This window comes from Halichoerus grypus, chromosome 6 (assembly GCF_964656455.1).
Source record: "Halichoerus grypus chromosome 6, mHalGry1.hap1.1, whole genome shotgun sequence".
NCBI classification, from domain to species: domain Eukaryota; kingdom Metazoa; phylum Chordata; class Mammalia; order Carnivora; family Phocidae; genus Halichoerus; species Halichoerus grypus.
Genome location: NC_135717.1, coordinates 61,713,675 through 61,737,720, shown reverse-complemented (window position 1 = coordinate 61,737,720; position 24,046 = coordinate 61,713,675). Strand labels below are relative to the sequence as shown.

At 49.1% G+C, this 24,046-nt stretch overlaps 1 protein-coding gene and 1 long non-coding RNA gene across 4 annotated transcripts in view; one reads left to right on the top strand and one right to left on the bottom strand.

Annotated features, from left to right (window-relative positions):
* Positions 1–698: 698 nt before the first annotated feature.
* PTF1A (pancreas associated transcription factor 1a) lies at positions 699–19,564 on the bottom strand. 2 transcript variants are annotated; one of them, XM_036092627.2, is made up of 2 exons: positions 1,860–3,002; positions 699–1,470 (listed from the first exon to the last, which is right to left on the bottom strand). In XM_036092627.2, the coding sequence occupies exons 1-2, from the start codon at positions 2,647–2,649 to the stop codon at positions 1,268–1,270; spliced, it is 993 nt and encodes a 330-aa protein (XP_035948520.2). In that variant the 5' UTR covers positions 2,650–3,002; the 3' UTR covers positions 699–1,267. The 2 variants fall into 2 exon arrangements, 1 of the variants encoding a protein (XP_035948520.2); XR_004917431.2 differs by lacking the exon at positions 1,860–3,002 and adding an exon at positions 19,123–19,564 and having other exon boundaries at positions 1,384–1,470.
* The window catches only part of LOC118535950 (uncharacterized), a 20,109-nt gene continuing 14,879 nt past the window's right edge, over positions 18,817–24,046 (top strand). For both annotated transcript variants that reach the window (XR_013449013.1, XR_013449014.1), the window contains exons 1-3: positions 18,817–18,943; positions 21,882–21,960; positions 23,703–23,852. This is a non-coding gene — a long non-coding RNA (uncharacterized LOC118535950). The remainder of the gene's footprint in view (positions 18,944–21,881; positions 21,961–23,702; positions 23,853–24,046) is intronic.

Below are 24,046 nucleotides of genomic sequence, written 5' to 3'. Positions count from 1 at the left end.
CGCGCGCGGGGCCTCCGGCCCACAGCGGAGGGCGCCCGGTGAGCCCAGGAGGCGCCGGGCAGCCTAGCGGGAGACCCGCCGCAGCCCGGGTTTCCAGAGCTTTCCGGGTGACCGCCCCGGGCCGCGCCCTCGCGCCTCTCCCCTTCGCTAGGGGGCGGCCCTGCTCCCTCCTCGCGATGCTCGCCTTCTCCCCAGGCTGCTTGCCAAGGAAGACGAGATTCTGTTGGAGACAAAACGAAGTCAATTTAAAAAAACAACTCATTTGCACAAGTGGCTCCTTGCCTTCCCGAAAGGACCCCGGATTTTGTTGGGAGGCATCCGAGGGGTCTCCCGGCCTCAGCACAGTCGTCGACCCCATCTCCTTTGAGACGACTGCTCTGAGATCCACATACCTGATGCTGAAACTACAGAAGGGATGGGCCACAGGGCTAGCTCAAGAGCTGCTCTTTCTCCCCAGCCCGTCCGTGGAAGCACGATGGCCCCCCTCCCTTGGCCAGCCCCGGAAACTAGTCCCCTGTTCCCACTGCTCCCAACTCATCTCAAGCACTATGCTTAGACAGGGTAGGGGTGACCTTGGATAAGTCAAATATTCGTCTCTGGGCCCTAGCTTTCCCCTCTGAAAAATGGGAATAATAAATACACCATGACCTATTTGCCTCATAGGGTGTTTGGAGGATAGGATAAAAATACAGGCCGAAGTTACTATTTAAGGCAGGGAATGCAGATGAAGGGCCCTCTTAAGAGACTTGGGGCCTAACCGCCTAACCCACCCACTTTCAGCTAAATCGAACTAAAATGTGGTTTCTTACTAGATAACTACATTTCGCACGTCTGGTTCAGTTATCTTTTACAGACTAAGTAATTCTTCTTAAAAAAAAAAAAAACAACTACCCCCATCATGTAGTAAACAAAAAACTTTTAGAAAAAGGTGTAAATAGCATTTATTAACATCGCTTAGAAATAAACCATATCTGGCAATAAATTAGCATGACGTTTTCTGGCCAGAGTTCTTCCAACAACGCAGAGTTCTGCCAAAGGTGCTGGGGGAAATCATAGACTATTGCATATTTTAAGAAAATCAGGATAAATTATATAAATTATATACTTAAAAAGAGATCGTCTATTTCATTAACTTGACAGGATAATAAATAGATAAATAACAGTTGATTGCCATTAGAAAAATGTGATTCTTAAATTATATTATAGATATTTACATGTACAATATGCACAGAGACATAATCAGATCCTCAGGAGGGTCTGGGACTTCTCAGGACACAAACTCAAAGGGCGGTTCGTTTTCTATGTTGTTGAAGGGAGATTTGCTGTTGAGTTTTCTGGGGTCCTCTGGGGTCCACACTTTGGCTGTTCGGATAATATTTTGTTCTTTGAGTTGCTTTTCATCAGTCCATGAGAGGGAGTGTCCTGCAAGGGGAGGGAGGCCATAATCCGGGTCGCTGGGGGAGGGGGACCCTGAGGAGGTGAGAAGAGAAAACAGACCGTGAACGTCCAACTCTATTCCCAGCGGAGCCCTCTGGTCCTTTAGGATCCCCTCCTGGGCGCCTCGACAGAACAGGCGTCTTAGGTTACATTAAAACGAACCCTCTTCCTCCACCCCCAGCCCCCCAGCGCCCCCTCCCCGGAATCCCCGGAGCTGCAAGTCCGTCGCGAACGCACGCCCTCCCAGCCGCGGTCAAGTGGCGGAAAACACCTGCGAAACGCCAACTCGTGTTCAAGGTGGCCGGTGCCCACGGACCATCTGTCCGTCCGTCAGTTGGCTTGTGCGTCCGCTCACCCAGCCCCTCCGGGAACCTTCCCGTGCCCGTCCCCGTCTCCCTGAGCTGGACTGCGGACGCACTTACGGGTGCCCCGGTGGCAGATGATGACCTTCTGGGCCTGGCTGCCCGGGCTATCCCCGCCCAGGCGCCCGCCGCCCCCCGGGCCCCCGCCGCCGCCCGCGCCGCCGCCGCGCAGCGGCAGGTCGGCCTGCACCAGCTCGCTGAGGAAGTTGATGTAGCCGATGGCCAGGCGCAGCGTGTCCACCTTGGAGAGGCGCTTCTCGTAGGGCAGCGTGGGGATGTGCGAGCGCAGCCCCTCGAAGGCGTCGTTGATGGACTGCATGCGCCGCCGCTCGCGCACGTTGGCCGCCTGCCGCAGCTGCTGCAGCTCGGCCTCGGAGCGCAACCGCCGCCGCCGCCGCGCCGCCGCCGCCGCCGCCGCCGCCCCGCTCAGGCCGCGCAGCCGGGCTCCGGGGGACAGCGCGGCCGCCCCCGCGCACGGGTAGGCCAGGCACGAGGGCGGCGAGCCGGGCGAGTAGGGGAAGCCGCCGGGGGGCGCCCCTGCCTCGCAGCAGTAGCCGCCGCCGCCGCCGTCCTCCGGCTCGCCGGGGCCCCCAGAGGGCGGCGGGGCGAGCGTGTGCGGGGCGGCCGAAGGCGCGGGCTGCAGCAGCAGGCACGCCCCGTCGCGGTAGCAGTACTCGTGCAGCTGGTGGCTGAGGAACTCCACCTCGGCCTGCTCGTCCGCCAGCAGCTCATCGCCGTCCTCCAGAGGGTCCCGAGAGGACTGGTCGGTGAAGAAGTCCTCCTCGTCAAAGTAAGGAGACGGGAAGGCGTCCAGGCCCCCGGGGAAGTGCTCTAGCAGCACCGTGTCCATGCTCTGTGCCGCCGCGGGCCTGAGGGGCTGAGGGGCTGAGGGGTTCTCTGGAAGTTTGACGGTGCGCTGCTTGGTCGCACGGCGGCCCCCTCCCTCCCGGGGTGGGGGGCTGGTGAGCGCGAGACAGGGAGGACTGCCCGCCCGCTTCCCGCCCCCGGCCTCCCTGGAGTGTCCGCGGCCGCAGGGCTCTGGCCGGCGCCCGCGCTGCGCTGGGGAGGGCTGTGGCCGACTTGCTGAAGCTGAGGGCCGGCACGCGAGGATTCTTATAACTACATCCACAGGCGCGTGCCAGGGACCCGCGGCGCCAGCCAATCACCGAGTGCGGGGTGCCGGCGGGGAGGGGGCAGGGAGGCCCCGTCGGCGGCGCGGGGGCCGGGGCGGCCTCCCTCCCAGTGGGAACTCCTGGGGCGAGGAGGAGGCGGGGCCCGCGCGGCCTGGGGCCCCTCGTGGCCCTCCCCGCCCGCCCTTCTGACGAGTACCTGCGGGGCGCGGGGCTCCGGGGGCACCTGCGGCCCGCGGCGTCCACCCCCCCGTCCCCGGGCCCGGCGCGCTGCTCAAAGCCCGGCCCTTCCGCCTGGGGGCTGGGGCGCGGCGCGGGGCGTGTTCGCGCCGCCACAAACGGTCCCGTGGGTGCGCGTGGGCGGCGCAGGCTGCGGAGCGGATTGCGAAGGGAGGCCGCTCCTCCTCGGGGGTGGGCGCGGGCACCGCCGGCAGCCTGGGCAGTCGGGTGGGTGCCTTCGCCACCGCCAGACCCGGGCGCGCGCCGGCCTCCCGCCTGAGTTCCGCCGGGTCTTCTCTCCTCAACGGACTTTTCTGGGTCTCCTGTGAAGTTGGCGCGGTGTGTGCGGGTGGGGTTGGGGGGCGGCGCGGTGCATCCCAAGCGTTCCAGACCCTGCGCGGAGTCTCGGGGCGCGCGCCTGCGGCCCGCCTCGCCTCCCCTCCTTTACCCCGCCCGGAGAGAGAAACGGGGACACAGAGGGGCTGCCTCGGAGAGCGGCTCAGTGGGGCACGTTTCTTCTGAGAGCAAATCGAGACCCTAGGGCTTTGGAGCAATAAAACCTGATACAAAAGAAGTCAAATGAATCGTGTGCTCTGGAGCAGTCTGGAGGGAGGGCATGGAAGTTAAAGGGCGGAGTGTGAACCCTTTCAAAGCCCGAGTCCCTCACCTTTCTGCTGGCCACCGGATTGTCCCTGAATGATTTTTTAATTTCTTGACCTTAAAAAAAAAAACACCGAACGCAAAACGTATGTGCTCTGCCCATGACACGCTTTATCACAACCTGCGATGCAACACGAATTCTTCATCCTAAGAGTAACAAACAAACATTTTCAAGGTTGGGGCAATTCTTGTAAAAAGCCAAGCGCCAACTTCCACCCTGGGAGAGTAAAGTGAGAGTAAAGTGGCGCATGTTCTCTGAATAGAGGACTGAGAGCCGAGAGCTTCGTGGGTCAGCCGCTTCCTTTTTCAGACACTTGTCTCACCAGAGGCTTCTAGGGGGTTTTCAGGTTCCTCTCAAAATCCAAGGCCATGCCTTTTAAGAACAGCAATTTCGACAGGCTTCTTGGTTTTAGACATTACACTGTACGTAATTCAATTCTAAGACCCAAAAGTTAGGAGCAAAAATTACATAAGATTAGAAGACCAGAGAAAACCCTAATTTTCACCCAAAGACTTATTGTTTTACAGCAAGTTCTTTCATGTGTCTGCTGATGCCCTTCCTGGTGAGGTGGTTATCCTTAAGCTGATGAACATGTGGACAGGTACCCTGTGTCAGAGCCTGGGCTGCAATTTCTTGCATCTAGATTTATCTTTCTCACCTCAAAGAGAAGGAAACTGTTGGGCAGTGGGGGGTCAGGACCACAGGTCTAGCCAGCTGGTGGTGCGCACCCAATGCTTTTTACATTTAAAAGGCCCTCATCCTTGTCCCTCACTTGGTTAGACTGAAATTAAGTGGGAACATGCTCTTGGATCAATCTAAGGACTTTGGAAGGCTAAGAAATGATCAGACTTCAAAGACGTATCCAAAATACTGCTAACCGTTCAGTGAAGGAAAGATTGGATTCCAGCCTGCAAAGGCTGTCTCTGATAGATCTAGGTGGCTCTTGAGAAAGTATTTGTGTCATGGATATGTTGGGGGAAGCTGGGGTTCTTGGGAGTCAGTAGGTGTGTATACGGGTATCTTTTTACCCAATGTGATTTTAAGTTAGCCTTCACAGAAAATCACTTTACATATGCTCAGTGAGTTTGCGGTAGAGTACAGAAAATTACTCTGGGCACCCAGGTGAGCTAATGGGGAGTGTGCTGGAAACCTTACTGCCCCATGAGGCTGAGCAGAGCTAGCTAGCATGGACATTCTGGACAGTTCCTGGGGCTTCATGGATGAGCATGGGGTAGGAGGAAAAGAGAAGGTATTCACTTGTTCCAGACATAACCCTCTTCACCCTCTTGCTCCTCACCCCCACCATTTTCCCCTTAGAGAACCACCGTCTGGAGACCAGTCCTATTGGGAAGAAGGGCTAGGCCTGCAGACGCTGACACTGGGGTACTGGTGTGGGCATGCATGTAAGTAAGACATGATTGTTCTTTTCTCTAATAAAAAGAAGAAAGGCTTCACCACTAATAAAGGAAATTTTCTCTGGGTCACTGGAGGTCACAACAGTGTGGATGGCTGGCTCTGCCTCTGGAAGCAACCCATTGGTTGAGGAAATGGCTAGAGGCCCAACTCTCCTTCCAGCCCCTCCCTCCTCACTTCCTTGACCCCCTGGGCACTGGGTGAACATGGAGAGGGACAAGATCAAAAGGTCCCAGGTACTTCCTGGAGACAGGGACAGAACTGATCCCAGAGCTGCAAGCTTCTCCACCCCTTGCTGAGGTCCAGCATCTTTTTCTTTCCACCCTCTGTTCTCAGGAGAGATGTCCCCTAACCTTATAAGGAGTCTCTGCCTTGTTTTATAAAATAACATCCATCCCCTAAGGTAGGCAGCAGCAATTTCAAATCTTTCTGAAGTCGCTCTGTGCTACCTGCTGTCTTGGACCCAGTTGACTCCTGCCACACTTCCCTCAGGACTGCTCAGGGGCCTCATACCATCTTCAAGGTTCTCAGTCCAGGAGAAATTCTGGCAAGGGCCACTGGGCATTGAAGGCATGCCCAGTGGCCCCGTGGTGCCCCCACCCCGGTCTCTCAGCTCTCTCCCTCCCAGGAGTATCAAGGACCCGAACACTTGTTCATTTGTTTCCCATCGGACCTTTCTAGCATCTTGCCCTCACTTTTGGGAACAATGACTGGAGGGTTGGAGCCCAGGTCCCTGGCAGGCAGAGGCCACTAATGAAGAGTGGGGCCTCCAGACTCTCCGTGCTTCGGCTTGCCCTGCACACGTTCCCATAATGTTCCACGCTTGCTCGGCATATGTCCTCCCTGCTGGAGCCCAAACTCCACAGAAACCAGGTGCAGCTGTCCTGCCCCCACGGTATCCTACATTCCTCACCTAGTGCTTGTGAGCAGGTACTCCGGGATGTAACCCCTGGTCTGTCTCCCGATTTGAAAACGGGTCCATGTTGATTCCTCATGACCCAGATTGTCCCTTTCCTCACTAATCACACAGATGTGATGTCAGGTGGTTGTTTGTCATCTCCTATATCTGTTCCCACCTTCTTTGCTACTCCTTCTCCCTCCCCTGTTTTGTGAAACCTTTCTTCTCTCCACTCTGGTGCCCTCAGGAACCCATTCTTTATCCCTATACTCTTAGGAAAGGGCTTGAAAAATAGAATCATGGGGTTAATGGTGAAAGGTTTCTGAGGCCCAGAGACGTTCAGTGACTTCCCCAAGGTCACACAGCAGGTGACCTTAGCCCAGTGCTGGTTCCACTGGCTGCTGAGAGCAGGTTCCAGCCCTGCTTCTGCCCACTCATAAAGGGCTTATTTATATTGGTGTGCAATGGAGTCAGTCCAGGCCCTGTTCGAAGCCCACCCCGTCTACCAAATACCACTTTTCTGGCCTCCCTAACTCTTGAGTCCTGGCTGCACTGCGGATACCACAGCACCTCCTGAATGCTGAGGAAGGAATCACTGAATAGTGTAATTCGTGGCATAAGACAAAGTATACAAAATTAAATATGGGATCATGGGACTTCCTCTGGCCCCAAAGTCACACTGTATTGATTATGGATGGTTTTTCCACTGAAAAGGCCCACTAGGTGGGATCATTTGACATTTTGTTCCATGCTGGAAGTGATGGGCCTAGAGGATGCTGAACTCCTTGATACAGCTTATGAGGCCTTCCTTGAACTGCCCCTGCCTACCTCTCCATGCCTCTCAGGTACTCCTTACTTCATCCGCAATTAACACTCTATTTCTTCAGATGCCCTGGGGATTTCTCTCTGGTTTTCTTTGTTTCCCTCCTACTCTCCTTTACACTGATCTGAGTCCTTGAGTTGTTTTGAAGCCCTTATATTTATTCTATCCTAAGGTAGGCAGGAGCAACACGAATGCTAGGAAAGGCAGACACATTTTGGAGGACTTTCAGACATGTGTATCATTCACCTGCATCATTCTGCAACCTGGAGGGTGTCCTCCTTACTTCACCTGGTGAATAAGTGAGGCTCGGCCTACAAGCCATGGTTGAATGGCCGGTAAGAAAAGGGGTGAGGATTCAACGCCAGGTTGGTCTGGCTTTGTATCGCATTTATGTCACATAGCATCTCTCAGCCCCTCCTCTATCTCTACACTTAAAGTAGCTGATGTAATAGGATTTTCACAGTGGATCAACTAACATCACACTGTGAAGTCACCTGGAGGTATCATCATTATTTGCCAATAGTAAGATTCAGAGAGGCTAAGTAACTCTCCTGGAGCACCACGGATACCACCCCGGAGCCACACGTAGAAGTAGATCTGTGGTACAAGGAGGTGGGGATGTCAGCTTCGTTTGCCAGATTTTGCCATCAGACGCTCTCCACGCTGAGCCTTCTTAGTCTAAAAAAAAAAAAAAAAAAACCCAGCTGGGCCATGTCCCATTTGGGAATGAGGGCAGGAGGCATAGGTCTGCCCCAAAACACAAGAAAATCCAAACACTGAACACCCACCTCCTTCCTTCTTGACTTTACATTTCCCATTGTTAAACATTAATCTTTTGAGGGAGAAACACCAAAATGCTGATATAATTATCCAAATAAGTGTTTTCCATCCTGACAACGTTTACTCAATGAATAGCAAAGCTTCTGAACTTTGTCCTTCAGTCTTGTTATTCTGAAAGGTGTTTGACCTTTAGTAATGTAAACACCAAAAATCATTATTACCAGACTTCTGGGTCTTGGCCTTGCATAGTGAGCAGTGAAAAGACAAAAAAAAAAAGAAGAAGAAGAATTTAATAGAAACAGGAACTTTGGGCTTTTTCAGTTTGTTTCTTTTCAAAGCTGTCTGTATTTTCTGGCTTCATGTCGGTCCGTAGGGCCTTGAGTGAATTATGGTCCATCCGTAGAGGGGATATAGTCAGCAGCCATACGAAAGAATGAGAATGCTTTTGGTGTAGTGATGTGAAGTCTCCAAGACACACCATTATATGAAAGGAGCAAGAGTGGCTGGTTTAAAAGAGAGGACAGTGCATATATGTGAGTGCATCTTTCCTGCAGGCATCAAATCTCTCTAGATGGATACCTAAGAACCTGATGACGTCACTTGCATTGAGAAAGGCACTGAGTGGTTAATGGATAGAATTTTTCATTGTGGACTCTTTTGGGCCTTTGGATTTTTGAAATATGTGAACATATATGCAAAAAAAATGTTTTAAAATTAATGAACTTATTTTTTAAGAAAAATTTTGGACGATGATCTCTTCATATAAGTCCTAGAAGAGCCCTGCAGAGAAACTGGATATCAGCTGGTGCCATCTTCAAAAATCAGCAAGACCTTCTAGCAGATAGGACCAATGAGGGCTGGGCGGTGCAGGCATGCCCAGGGCGCCCTGCCCATGGACCAGGTCCTGAGTGAGCTCCTTCTGTTACTGTCTAAGTCCTGCATGCAGTGCAGTTGAAATGGGATGACACTGGATGAAATGCTATCCCCTGCATGAAATCCCTATCAAACAAGGTTTATAGGGATTCGACAATATAAAGGAAATTGACAATGACTAAATACTCATTAAAACCACCACATTGTCTGCATCGTCCAGTCCCACAGCCCAGAGGTGACCACTGTGAACATTTTGGTCTATTTTCTTCCATGTCTTTCTAGTTTTGTACCTTGCGTTTTTCACTTGGCTGAATCTCATCATCATTCCCCCATATCTTTACTGACAGGCTTTCATCGTGGCCTGATGGCTTAGCATTTGACTTTTCCACCATATAATTTCATTTCACTTGCACATCACTCACTCCTGGGAACTCAGAATTAAGATCATACTTCCTGCATCTCTTAGAATACCTTTGTGTTCTTTTTTTAAGTTATTTATTTGTCAGATGGAGAGAGAGTGAGTGAGAGAGCACAAGCAGGGGGAACAGTAGGCAGAGGGAGAAGCAGGCTCCCCACTGAGCAAGGAGCCCAATGCGGAACTTGATCCCAGGACCCCGGGATCATGACCTGAGCCAAAGGCAGATGCTTCACCGACTGAGCCCCCAGGTGTCCTGAATACCTTTGTGTTCTATCCGTGGTCTGACTTTATTCCTCACTTGGCAGGCCATGATTTTGATTCCCGTGGGATTTTTTTTCTACCTCATATCAATAAGACCTTAGGTTTCACTTAGTGGTCATGAAGATGTTGGGGTATTGAAGTGGTTTTATTATTGTTGTTTCCTTAAAATCCTGTGTAGAGCAAAATGTTTTCCTCAGCTGGGTTAACCTTGCTTGAAGAAGCTTATGCCAGACCATGCCTAGTTCAAGCAGGGAAGTGCCTACTAGTGGTCAAGAAACATCAATTACTTGGGAAAGCTGCCCCCAAAAGCCCAGGAGTACAATTTTCATGCTTGCGTGTTCCAAGAAACCAGTACCCTGCATACACCTTGCCATACCTCGGGTTTTGTCACCGCAAGACCCTTCTCAGTTTGGATGCCACTAGAGGTTTAAGCCTATTTTTGTCACATGGAAAGTAGCAGCCCACCTTCCACTGCAATCCCCAGGCATCCAGCCAGAGAGGCTGGGTAGCACAGAGCTCATGAGTGGGCTCTGGAACCTGACTGCCTGGATTCTAGGGGCTCAGCTCCCGATCAGCTGTTTGGGCAAGTTACCTAATCCACTGGTGCTCCCATTCCTGCATATGCAAAATGCAAAAGAAAATTATAATACTACTACCTCATTGCCTACTGTGAAAGTGAAGTGAGTTAAATATAAACACATACACAGTGCCAGGCACACGGTAGTAGTTGCTCAGTAAGTTACTTAGCAGTAGTGGATGCTCGGTAAACATTGGTGGATTGGACAAGTATATATTGTCAGTGGGAAGCAGAAGCCCTATTAATCAGATGGAAATCATTCTTACTGGCTTTGCCAATGTCAACCCAATTTCCTAGACTGATAGTGGATAAATATCAACAAATTCTAAGCTTGATTCACTATTGACACTAGAAGATACAGCTGTTCTCAGAACTTTTGGGGAGCGTTGGGATTAGGCCTGGTTATAGCCTTTTGCCAATGCTCAGGGCTATACAGTAGGGCTAGAAGAGTGGCCGTCTCTACAGTGTGGCCCACGGAGAGAAGCCTGTGAAGACCACAGCACTCAACGAGGGGGTGTGCACACAGACCAGGCTCTCCTGTTCCTCTTTTGCAGTAGGCTCTCGGAAACATTGGTTAGACTCACATTGAGACAGACCTTGAGTACGAGTGGCTTTTTCCCTCTTGCCCCTCCATTCTCACTGGCTCTGTGGAGAAGTCAGAGGTCTTTCCTCACCTGGAAGGAAAAGTAAGCCGGGCTTCTTACATGATACAATCTTTCCACAGTCTGCTCATGCCTCTCTAATCAGTGGATTATAGCTTTTCTTCTTTTCATAACAAGGGACTGTTCCCATACCCAGGAGTTTGATTGTCCTGGTGAGAACCTATCATTGGACCTCTCATTTATGTGGACCTCTGAATTTCTGGATCCATATTTCTTAAATTCCATAAATTATGACTTTTTTTTCAGTTTTGTGACTTTGTGTAGATGATAATCTTAAAAAACAACGACAACAAAGTATGAGTATTTTGTGCTCCATCTGGATGACCACCCTATAACCTGGCCCTGCCTTTGAACTTGGAGCCTGAATTTGAGTTACCATTCATGTTTACGATTGTGGTGGTACCAACAAACAGGCTATTTTAATTGCTAAAGAAAATACACAGATACTGTGCTTTGCCCAGAAAAGACTAAATAACCACAAAACAGGCTAGACAAACAATGGCCATCGTGGTAGTTTCCATGATAAGCTAATTAATTAATTTGGGGGGAGAAATGAATCATCACATGACGTACAGTGAACTGAAGATAGGGACCAACATCATACCAACTTCGTAAATAGTGAATGTCATTACAACAAGGTCCTGTCATCTGTCATATTAAAGTTAGTTTGAATTTTATTGACTTATAGATTTAAAAAATTTTAAAAGAACAACACACATATAGGGGCACCTGGGTGGCTCAGTTGGTTAAGTGGCCGACTATTGGTTTTGGCTCAGATCATGATCTCAGGGTCGTGGGATTGAGCCCCACATCAGCTCCATTCTGAGTATGGAGTCTGCTCGAGATTCTTTCCCTCTTCTTCTCCCTCCCCCTCTGCTCCTCCCCCCACTCATGTATGTGTGTGTTCTGTCTCTCTCTCTCTCTAAAATAAATAAATTTAAAAAAGAACAACACACATATAGAGGTTATGCCAACTTTATATTTGTAAACATTTAAACAATTTCATATTAATAATAACTTAAGCTGGCACTGGGGACCCATAAAAGCTTTTATTGGTGGCTGTTCCGTTTTTCTATGAAAAGGGTAGAGATTTTATATATAAGTACAGATATGCATATATGTGTGTATATACATATGAGTACATATACATATCAAAAGTCAAGTTTGTGGTGAGCATAGCATAAGGTATAGACTTGTCAACCCTCTATGTTGTATGCTTGAAACTAATGTAACATTGTGTGTTAACCATACTTCAATTAAAAAAAAAAAAACACTAAAAAGAAAGAGAGAGAGCATGCAAAGTCAAGTTTGAGAAACACTGCTCCAGATGATTATCAAATTCATGTGCTGGGCTTCAGGCAAAAGGATTAGAAGGTGGAGGGGACAGGGGACAAGGGAGCAAAGTATAAAGGAAATGAAGCAAAACGAGAGAGAAGAAGCAAAAGGAAGAGGTTGCACATTTGAAAAAGGAAGAGTTTGAAATACAAAAGAGTGGAAAATGGGAAAATGTGGACATTTGACTCATGTGGATCTGAATTCGAATTTAAATATCCTCTCTACCCCTTACTGTTGTTTGTTCCTGGATAAGTTATTTAATCTTGCTGAGCTTTAGTTTCCCTGACTGTGGAAATGGGAAGAAATAATACTATCTACCCTAAGGATTGTTGATGGAAGTTAATGAAGTGGTGTGTGTAAACTAGCCAGCGCACAGTACGTCCTCAATGAATGCTAGTTCCGTCCTGTTTCTCCCATTACTCAGTGGGTTAATTAATCAGTTTTTCTCTTTCTACCCCCCCCAACTTTATTGAGATATAATTGACATATCATGCTATATAAATTTAAAGTGTACCAGGTAATGACTCGATACACTTATATAAGGTGAAATGTTTACTACAATAAGGTGAGTTAACACATCCTTTACCTCATACAATGACCTTTTTGTTGTTGTTATGGTGAACATTAAAGCTCTACTCTCATAGCAACTTTCAAGTATACAGTACTAAGTTTTTATTAAATGTCTATAAAGCACAGAAGAAATAAGAGAAGAAAGTATGAATGAGAAGTGATATCACAGGCATTTAAAAAAAAAAACAACAAAGCTCTTCCATTGGTATCTCTCACCTTGAGTCAGGCCTGATTGTCTATATAAAGGAATTGATTTAAGACTTCATTGTCTCCAATTTTTTTGACTGAACACCTTGCATGATTCTGGATAAAGGTCTGACTCCTTTAACAAATATTGAAAGATAAGAGTGATGAAAATATTACATTTAAGCCTCTCTCACTTAATAATCCAAGCATAAGCAATCTGAAGTTTATGTGATGGTTAAATGGGGTGGGGGTCCAGCTTCTTTGTGACTTGCTGCTCTATCTTCCTGAAACATGGCGCCTAATCCCAGGTCTAAGATGGCTGCTCCAGTTCCTACCCTCACGTCAGCATCCCAGCCAGCAAGAAGAAGGAAAAAGAAAGGCACACTCCTTTCCTTTTAAGAACATGACCTGAAGTTTGCACATATCACAGCTGCTGACATTCAATTAGTTGGAGCCATCACATGGCCACTTCTAGCTACAAGGGGAGCTGACAAATGTAGTCTTAAGTAGGTGGCCATCTTCCTGGTTAAAATTTGGAATGCTATCAAATAAGGAAAGAAAAATACTGTGTGTGTGTATGGGGGAGGATTAGCTGTGCCTGATACCTTATCATTACCATGTTTGAGTATGCCCTCCAAATGTGAATGTATGTATATTTATGTATTTAAAATTACATAGAAATAAGACTGTATTAATATATTGCATACATTTAAAACATGTACAAAAAGAAATTTTAGGAAGATGAGAAAAAATATAATCAAAGTTCTAAAATTTTTCCTATAGCCCAGTGGAACATCTTGTTCACTTTGGAGACTACTGGTCTATATAATGCCAAATGAGCCTCCAGTGGCCTCATCCTGGTCAAAATATGGAATGCTATTTGGAATGTATTTAAAATTACATAAGAATAAGGGGATGTTGGGGATACAAAGATGTTGGGGATCTCTGTATCCCCAATGATGAAAAAAAAACAAGACCGTTTGACTTTAAAAAAATGTAATTGATCATCTGGCATTATATAGACCAGTAGTCTCCAACTGGCATTCAGATCCACCTGAGTCAAATGTCCACGTTTTTCCATTTAATGTTGGGGATACAGAGATGAACAAGATACAGTCTCTATGCCTTAAGACATCCTTGGGGTAGTAAGAAAGGGGAGCAATTATTTTAATCCAGTGTAGTGAGGCCTACTGTGGAGGTTTAGGGGCTCAGCCCAAGAACTTCATATAGATAATGATATTGAGTTAGGTGAGTCTTGACTGAGTCCAACCACACGAGGAGGGGCAGAAGAGTGTTGCTGGGAGGTTGAATCTATTTACGAGAAAGGCCAAGGCAGGCAGTAGCCCATGGTCTCCCCTGCTGTAGGGGATGAGGTGCCAGCAGATCCATGGGATGTGGCCGGCTCCGTCTCAAGCAAGCCCAGGGTCAGAGCATTTCACTTTGCCTTTTTGTGTCTTCTTTCTTAGTCCTGCCTCCGCTCAGGCATGGAGTGGCCTCACGATGACCACATATATGCCCCACCAAGACCCGTGTCTTCAAAGAATGTCCAGTGCTCCAAATTATCCTTTTTGCCCTCTTTAAAAGCCAATTACTTCAGGGCCATTGATCTCAGCCAGAGGCCATAAAGGAAAACATCTGCTTCACTAAGGTGTGAGCAACACATAGCAACCAAGTACTCATCTCTCTGGCATTTTATTAGTGCCCTTGAAAGGTAACGCCGTAAATCACAGGGATGAATTTTTAAAATGAGGCCTTATCGCAGCATGTTGGGAGCACTAGGAGATCTCCTCAAGCCCCTTGAATCTCTCCCCTTTATCTAGCCTTTGCCAGCCGTGGAAGCCTATTTCCCTGTATTTCCCTCAGGGTAGAACATCTTCCCTTCTCGCACATTCCTGGTCCTTGGGTCTTTCTTTTTTCAGATGCGTGAAACCTACCACGCGTGAGCACAAACCCACTATAAAAATCCAAGACAGAGTAAGAAAACGTGCAGAGATGCCTAAGAGTGTGAAGGATGTCCTGGGCAGAACCAAAGCTGCCAACGCGTCATCCATTTCACGACATCAGGGTGGGCCCTGATTTTTCAAATGACAGGAGAGATTTATGTTGTCATTGGCCTTAAAGGTCCCCAGTACTTAGACAGCACTTTTCCTCCCTCACTGGGCTGACCTGAGAGAGAAGAGGGGAAGGTACGGAAGGATCAGGTTATGCTTTACAGTGAGCGGCAACCTGACAAGCTCCCACTGTTAGGTAGGCAACCGTGCTGGGGGAGCTCGCGGGACACGCTACGGATCTCCGCGTGTTCTTCCAGGCGGATGAGAAGCGTGTACCTCCCTGCTATCCCTGAGGTGGGGTGTGGCCGTATCATTTGCTTGGGGTGATAAAAGAGGAGTAGAAGTGACATGTCCTTTCTGGGAGGGGGCTTAAAAGCCAGTGTACTCTTTGCTTCTCCTTCTGTGGTGACCGTGGGAAACACACTTTGGAGCGGAAGGACCCTGAGTGACTGCAGTGAGCAGCCCCCCCCCCCGAAAATCCTCCAAGAACAGGGAACCAGGACTAGAAACACACTCGTCTTGTGTTCAGCCCCTGAGATTTGGGGTGGCTACTGCAGTGTGACCTGGCTTATCTGTTACACCTGTGTTGTCGCACTTCACCTGGTGTCACCGCCGAAATAATAAATTAGCGTACTGGTTTAATATCTGATTTCAAGTCACAGAAACCAACTTGAACTCCCTGAAATGCTAAAAGAGGGCTATGGCGTGGGATACAGGGAGTGTCCTAGGATCCAAGAGCAGACATTTAGCCAGGCCTCGGGAAGGCAGCAGCACCAGATGTCTCAGATACTGAAAATTCTGATATCCATTCTCACCCTCTGCCTTGGGTAATAGAAGCCCACGATTTTAGGTGGGCACGTGGACACCCAGAATAAGAACTACATTTTCTAGTGACCCTTGTAGCTCAGTGTGACTATGAGACTAACTTCTAACTATTAGGACGTAAGCAGAAGTGATATTCACTTTTGAGGCTCACTCTTTGGGGAAGAGCATGTCCAATGTTGCCATTTTCCCTCTTCCTACTGGTTGGAATGCCAGGGCAGTGGTTTGGAGCAGCCGCTTGGAACCATAAGATGAAAGCTACAGGTTGGGGATGGGTAAGAGTAGACAGGAGGAGTCTGAGTCTCCCACATCATTTAGATCCCACACCAAGCCTGGAGTACCTATCCAGTTTTGTTTTGTTTTTGTAAGGGAGAAGTAGACTGCCATCTCGTTTAAATCACTCTATTTTTACACTCTTTTATAGAGCAGCCTAATTTGTATCCTAGTTCATGCACCACGATCCAGAAAGATGCCTGGACACTATCATCCTCTTTCCTGTGCCTCCTTTTTTCCCCTCTGCAACCTCTGCTTGATTCTTATTTCTCTGGACCAGTGTTCTCTGCTTTCTAGCCTGTTTATGGCAAACATGACTGTCTCTGAGAAGCATCCTGTTCATCTGTGCAACAAACATTTATTGAACATCTATTCTGTGCTGGGAACTGTGATAAGCACTAGTGACAGAATGATAAATCAAACAGATCTTTTTTTTTTTTCATGGAGCTTACAGACTAGTGGGAACAGAGAATAGAGGTTGAAATAAATGCGAACCAGAGACAAACAGAGAATGATTATCATGGCATTTGAAGAAATAAAAGAAGTTTATAAAGGATGAAGTAAAGAGAGGTGATGAGAATGGAAATGTGGGCAGGGCCTAGATCAAGGAAGACCCTGTAGGCTGTATTAAGGAGTTCGGCCTAACACAGACCAATCATTTCCAGGGTGGATAAGAAGATCCACTGGGTATGAGAAGAAAATATTGAACTATAATCTATATTTTTATCTCATTATTTTAAAATCATGTCTTATTCTTTTTTTTTAAGGTTTTGTTTATTTATTTGAGAGAGACAGAGATAGTGAGAGAGAGCACAAACAGGGAGGAGAGGGAGAAGCAGGCTCCCTGCTGAGCAGGGAGTCCCGACTCGGACTCAGGGCTTAATCCCAGGACCCTGGGATCATGACCTGAGCCGAAGGCAGACGCTTAACCAACTGAGCCACCCAGGCACCCCTATGTGTTATTCTTGATAATGTATGTAATTGACTAGTCCAGTAGCACATGTTTAGTGCATGTTTATAATTTATACTTAAGTAGTCAGGGAATGGGGAAGCCATGGAAGGGTTCTAAGCAGGGGGTAACATGATCGACTTGGCCATTTAGGAAGGATGCTTAGGCTGCAGTCTGGAGAATAGGTTGGAGCCAAGCAAGATTACCAGCAGGAAGGGAGACAAATCAGAAGACTGTAGCAGGAGAGCAGCTGAGAGATTATGAAGGCCTGAGCTGGGTAGTGACTGGGCAGATGGGAGACATATTCTAGAAAGAGAATGTTAGGACTTGGTGACTTACTGAATATGGGGAAGAGAGAGAAACAAAATGATATGGGGGATTCTGCTCTTAGTATCAGGATGAATGGTGGGCCTGTTTGCTGCAATTTTAGACAAGATAAGGTCTGGAAATTATCCTTTAATTTGGAGACATAGAAGTTACTGGTGAAAACTTAAAAAGAGAGAGTTTCAGTGTGAAAATGTGGGCCAGAATACAATGTGCTGAGGACCGAATAAAGGTGAGGAAATCAAGACACCTAATTTGGGCAACTTCTTCAAGAAATTTAGTTGTGAATGTGATGATAGTGAAAGCAGGGGTGATTTGTGCCTTGCTTTTTAGATGGGAAGGCCTTTCTTTCACTTTATAAGAAATCTATTCTCTCCCCTTTATCCTCCTCTCAAACTATTCTTTTCAGACACATACCCATCTTCATCCTTTTCACCATTCTGTCCAATTTCTCTGTTACTTTAAGAAAATCTCTCAATTTTATTCAGTCAAAAGCTAATGGTAATGATAGATGACTCATATAAAAGTGATTATGGTGATGCGCCTGCAAGAAGGAAAAGGAAGTTTCCAGGTAATATTAGATAAGGAAATAAGGCAGACAACCTCTAAAACCTTTGGGAGTACCCAGAAGTTTCATTCAGACACACCTAAAATTTGTGTCTGCCTCATTCTCTTTTTCAAGTTGTCCCTGAAATCATTAAACACCACTTGTTATTTTTTTTTTAAATTATCTCAATATCATGGCAGTGTTTTGTGCTATTTTTCTACAGTATGTTGGCCCCGTGAAGGCTTCTGAGGGCCAACCTAGAAAGTAAACTCCATTAACAATCTCCTCCCAAAGGAAAATACCATTTCCAGGTTTTGCTTTATAGAAACCAACCTGAGGGGTTTGAGGTCTTGGCTTGAGGGGCCTCTGGGTGAACAGAGGGGCCCACCAGGGGTTACCACTGAGGGTATGGCACCTTCCTTGGTTTCTTCTGGGCAGGGAGTGACTGGCGCTGGGGAGAGGCCAGAGAAGGCCACTACTTTCACCTTTGTTAAAGGTGCACTCAGCCTCAGGCCCTTCTTTGCACGGGAAGACCGACAAGGAGAAGATGGACCTACTTGGGAAATTCAAATTAAATCTGGCAGGCCCCTGGGGGCCCAAGCACCCCAACATGGGCACAGCCCTCGCCTCCACTCAAAGTGTCTCCTGTGACCTCCCTCTGCCCTCAGCCATGAAACCGGGCCGGGGCTGGGCAGAGGCCCAAAGCCTCCCCCGACTCCCCCCTCCATCAAATGAAGCCCATAAATAACCTGCTGTAGTCCCCTGTCCCTGTTGCTTTCTTTACCAGCCCCTTAGGACCTGGGCCTGCACCCCAGGCTGGCTGCTCTCGCCAAAGAGAAAAAACTAAACCCGGCGAGTGGCGGGCGCTGGCGCTGTCGGGCGCCCCTCCCGTGGCCCCTTCTCAGAAGCCCCCCCCGGGGGGGCGTTTGTATAGTTGACACCTGCAGCACGGGCGGCCGCTGGGGCTTCCCGACACAAGGCGCTGGTACCTGAGCCCTTGACTGGTAATGCGCCATAAACGGCTCCTTTCAGGCCCTTTCAGAGAGGGAGCGCGGAGGTCACCCTGTCTACAAACCCCTCTGTGTCCGCCACGTCTCCCGGGCCCCGGGTGCCAGGCCTCCAGCCGCAGAGCACGCCGGTCCGTGGGAATCCCAACACTTGTGCTCCAGCTCTGCCTGCGGGGCGGGCGGGGAGGGAGACCACCCGGCCCTCCCCCGGCCCGGCCCCCTCCGCCCGCCCCGGGCTCGTTCACAGAGCGCAGCGAGTGGAACGAATGGGTGCCGGCGTCCTCAGACGCTCGCGGAAATCAAATGATAAGGCGGGAGGGGCCCCCGCCCCAGCCTGGCGGCCGACGCCCACTCCGCCCTGAAAGGTACAACGCAGGTGTCTGGCAAGACAGTGCCTCGCCTCCGTCCCCTCTCCCCCCGCGGCCGTGCGCGGCCCGCAGCAAAAGGCCGAGCTCTCGGGGGCGCGATCCCGGCTCAGGCGCGGCCGAGCCCCGGCGCGTGCAGCCCTCCGAGGGCCGGTGGGGGAGGGAGGGGGTGGTCGTACCTGTGGCGCGGGCGGCCCAGGGAATGCGACCCGGCTGGTGCTGCCGGCAGCTGTATTTTGGGCCATCGCAGGCGCCCAAGCCGCTGATGCGGAAGGAGCGTCCCTGGCCGCGGCGGTGAGGCAGACATTGGCCATCTCCCTCGCCCGGCTTTGCGCCCTTGAGCTTAGCGCACCGGGCGCAGAGCCGCAGAGGCGGATAAAGGGAGAAAGTGTCTCCCCGAAACATTGTTCCAATGTGTCCCCGAGAGAGGGGAGGGGGAGAATAACACGTAACCGGGAGAACACCCACGCGCAAGACAGCTACGGCCACCGTCTTTTGCCAACTAAGCTTCCATCTCCCCGGCTGTCCTGGCAGTAGGCGGGAAGGGGGCGCAGCGCCGAGGGCTGGCCGCGCCCGGGGGCCGCGGGAGCTGACGGCCGAGGTCACCCAAGCCCGGCGAGAGAGCCTTCCTCCCTCTGGAGAGCCGGCGGGCGGTCGGGGGAACCGCGGCGGCGCGGGAGGCAGCGCGCGCCCCGAGGCCGGTGCTCTGGCGCCGCGCGCCCCCTCCCGGGGCCGCAGGGAACCGGGGTTACCTGGGGAGCCGGGCTTTGTCGGCCACGCTGGCTCTCTGCGGCCCCAGAACTAATTAAACGCCTCTTTTGGCCAAGGGAAGCCTCGCGCCGGATGGGGTGGGGGCGTGTGGGGGCGGCATGTGGGCACGGGAATAATCAGCCCCATTCTTGCGCTTCTACAAAACCCGCGGCGCAGCGAGAAGTGAACAGCGGCCTCCTGAATGAAGGTTTCAAAAGGCGACACCTGCAAGCGCGGCCGGTTGTGAATTGAATGGAGTCAAGCGCGGCGCCCGCTCGTACCTGAGCCGCGAGCTATTAGTGTCAGGCGCTCGCGGTCGCCTGGGCGGGGAAGCGCGCGGCCCGGCCGCCCGCGCTGAATGCGACAAGCTGCCGCGCGGCCGCTCCATGGGAATGTCGCCACTTGTGCTGCTCGCGGTCGGGAGGGGGTGCGCTGCCCTTTCAGAGACAGACACAATTAGGCAAAATGCTCAATGAACATTATAAATGATGTGCGATCGCTCTGCAGATTGCCTGGCAAATCAAATTATATGGTCGCTCGCGGGCTCTTTCCATGTGCTTTTAAAACTTAAACAGGTATTCGCCGATTAAAAAAAAAAAAAAAAGAGCCGACTCAGGGATTCCAGAAAATACAACTGAAAGACTCGGTGTTGAATATTCACACGTCCCCTTTGTTAGCGATTGACTTCACAATGGGCTTGGGGAGGGGGTGCGCTTGGACGAGACACATTTTTTACTGTCTTACATACTGCAGAGGAAGGCACCAGAAGTTTGCATTTATTACAACTCACAATTACAGTGGGACCCTCTTTTTTCTTTTAAGACTAAAATTCTTCTCATAATGAATGACTTGAAAGCTACTGTCATTCTAATCAGATGGAAGAAACATTCTAATCAGATGGAAGCTGGCCCGGGTGCGCTTGGGGCGGGGGGCTGGGTGGGCGGGGGAGAAGACCCGTGCTGCTCCCTGGCACTGAGTGCTAACCCAGGAGGGAGCTGGCTGAGGGAAACCGTTGCTCCACGCTCCACACAGCCCAGGCTCCGGGACTCGGGCTCAGCCCTCCGACTCCCTGGCCGCCCACCGGCCTCCCTGCCTCCCGCTGAGCTCCAGGACTGGGGCGAGCGAGAGCAAGCAGCGCCGCCCAGGGCGGCTCCGGCGGGGCCACGGGCACGGGTTCCCGGGCACCCTCGCTCCGTCCCAGTTTGGCGCTGAGCTCTGCGGCTGGCGACTTGTGGAGAAGGGGCAGCTGGAGGCGCCCAGATTGCGCGGACCCCCGCCGAGGCCAGGAGTCGCGCCGCAGGCAAGGGGCTGTCAACGAGGAAGAGCAGAGTCGATTTTAGCTTCTAAAAAAGGAAGCAAGAAAGCGGCAGCAATCCGCGGCCTCACGTCCCTGCCGACCTCCGTCTCATTTTCGTTTTTTTACTCTTTTGGTTTTCAGATAATTGGGCCGGAGGGAGGGGTACAGAATTGGGGCTCCTGGAGGCAGTTGGCAACTATATCTACCTTGCTGATGAAAGACCTGCAGAAAGGAAGACGAAATCTGACTTTTTGGTTCGCCTTTGTCACTGACTCACTGAGTTACCTTGGGCAAGTAGTTTAACGTCTCGGGCTCAATTTCCTCATCCATGAAATGGGAATAATGTTGCCAATTGTCCGATTTGTCTCCCTCAGAACATTTTTATTACTTTAGTTGGGAATGGCAATCTTTTTGGTAGATTGTTAGTTTGTTAGCCTTACAGTCAAGGGTTATACACAAACCCAAAGGATAAAAAGCTCTTAGAAGGACAAATCTCAGAAAACCAGAGCCCTGAGCATTTGCGGTCCTCTCCCACCTTCTGTCTCAGTCTGTGCAGTTTTTTTGGGGTGTCAGTTTTTGTTGGGAACTGAGGAAAGGAATGCTCTTCCTCACTGCTTCCTGGTGCTATGAGGTGCTGGGAGTGATGAGGGCAGAACTCAGCCAACATACAGCCCATCTGGCAGCGTGTGTGTGTGAGTGAGAGTGTGTGTGTGGGGGGGCCTGCGCACCCCTATGTTCAGAAAGAGGCAGGTCTTCAATAAATTTTCATCTCTCCTTGTCAGAAACTTCTCCTGCTGGTAGCAGTGACCACTGCATGAAGAACAATTTATGAAGTGTTTTTAAGAATAAGGAAGACGGGTTTAATTGACAAAGAACATTTCTTTATTGCAGTTCTGGGCGTGAGAGTTCCCGGAATGAGGAGCGTAAGGGGAACCTAGAAGAGCCAGGTGTGCTGGCCTTGGTGCTGAAGGTAAAGACCACGCTTTTGGAGGCGACATCTCTCAAAAATCAATGGTCGGTAGAGCTGCCAAAGGAAATTCGGCTACATTCTCTTAATACTTCCCTCCCTCCCAGAGGGTGTGCTTGTTTCATGTGTGTGCATGTGTGTAAAATGGGAATAACGTGAAAGCCACTAGCACTAGAACATAAACAGATGCCCAGTAAGTTTTAGTTAACTGAGTGGATATTGGGGTACCTTTCTCTTAATCCCTTCCATAGCTTACCTATTAAATTCAGTGTGGGAAATTTTTTACTAAATAATGGTCTTAGAATGTCTTAAAAATACGTGAATTTTCTCTAGCTTTCTTTCCACCATTTGATTTAAACATTATTGTGGACAAGTTGGGACAGAGAGCAAAACTTACCAAAGCCAAGAGCTGTTCACCCAACATTCTACTCCCTAATGGTATTTAGGTTCTGTACTATCTCTGGGCTCAGAAAAAGATGATTCCGCCTCAGAAAAAGAAACCATGACTAGGACAGAGTGATCTTGGAAAGGTGCATCTGGTTTTAATTAGTGATTCTCTTCTGAGGTCTCTGAGGAAAGTCAGTTGGTGCTGGATTAAATGGGTGATGAAAGCTTCATGCGTGTCATTTGTGGGGAACATTTCTCTTGGGTTAAAACATGGTCAAAAGACCATGGACCAATATTTCTGTTCACTTTTCTGTCACAGTATCCTATTTAATAATTAAAAATCCATTTCTATGACCTGCTCATTGAAAATAGAAATGAAGTCGCATGTGCAAAGATGTACGCTTTAACAAGCTAAGAAAACAAATAAATATTCGAATTAAAAGTAGGAAAATAAGATATACTGGGACTAAGTTGTGTACACTTGCAAAAGATGGTCTAAAATTTTGGCTCCAAACTTCCCAAAAGTTATTGCAAAGAGGAAACACAATAAATGTCATGATTTATGGTGTGTAAAATACAAATAAACTGCTTTCTCACAGTAAAACAACTCTTTATGGTACCGACACCTGAGAGAAATTTCTTCCATGTGTTCCCATAAAGTGGTGTCTTGAACACTGACCTCAACAATATCCCTAAAGTAAATGGATTTGAGTTATGTGGGCTGGCTCCTATTACTGTTACTCAGTATAGCCCTACAATATTCCCTTTGTCTGAGGAAGAATAAAACTGCTGAGAAAAGGATCTGGCAAATGCCATACCCACTCTAAATGCAATGTTGGAATCTGAGTATTGAGGGCAAGCCATCCTGGGAGTCCTTACACTACAGTTGTTGCAGGTTCTAAAAGATTTGCAAAAATACTCTGGGTACGCAGCCTGGCATCTAAGGTAAGATCAATGACAGGGCTGCCCCTGTCACTTGTGCTGGAGCCATCAAAGCCACCTCTGGGCCAGTGCTCCGGGCTTAGTGTCCATGAAGATCATGTTTCAATGTCACATTCCTATGCCCCAGAGATTTTGATTCAGTATTTTTTTCAGGCCCACTAAAAAAAATATATGTATAAGTATAGTACAAATATGTATACTGAAATTCATGTATTTATAGTCACCCCAGGTATACAATGAGATCACCAAAATTGTTTCCTTTTCTTCTTGAATAGAGCTAAACAGAGCTCTACTGTGTAATTGAGTCCTTAACAATAGAATGTAAGCAAAAGTGATGTAGATGACTTCTAGCATTGGCCCCTAAAACCCCTCTTGAATTCTCAACACTGACCCTTTCTCCTCTTGTTATCTGCCAGCAGGATACACAGAATCTAGCAGAGGACGCTGAGGCCCTGGATGATAGCAGAGACATTAGGTAGAGAGAATCTGTGCCCCTGGAAGGGAAGACCACCCTTTGCAACCTAGTAATGAACTATGAGATGAGCAATAACTGCAGTTCTGTGCTGGTAAGCTACTGAGATTTCAGGACTGTTTATTACAGCATCTAGCTTTACTCACCCTAATACACCAGGTAATTCTAAGATGGTCCAATAACCACAATTGGAGAAACACTACCCTATGCAAAACTATGACAAAGCAAATGATTCAGCCATCTGGTGACCATTCCTTAGCTTATAAGAATGACTCAAATGGTTAGACT

Coding starts and splice junctions, on each gene's coding strand:
- PTF1A (XM_036092627.2), bottom strand. CDS start 2,649: ATGGACACGGTGCTGCTAGAGCACTTCCCCGGGGGCCTGGACGCCTTC. Junction 1,471..1,859: donor CATCTGCCACCGGGGCACCC/GTAAGTGCGTCC, acceptor TCACCTCCTCAG/GGTCCCCCTCCCCCAGCGAC.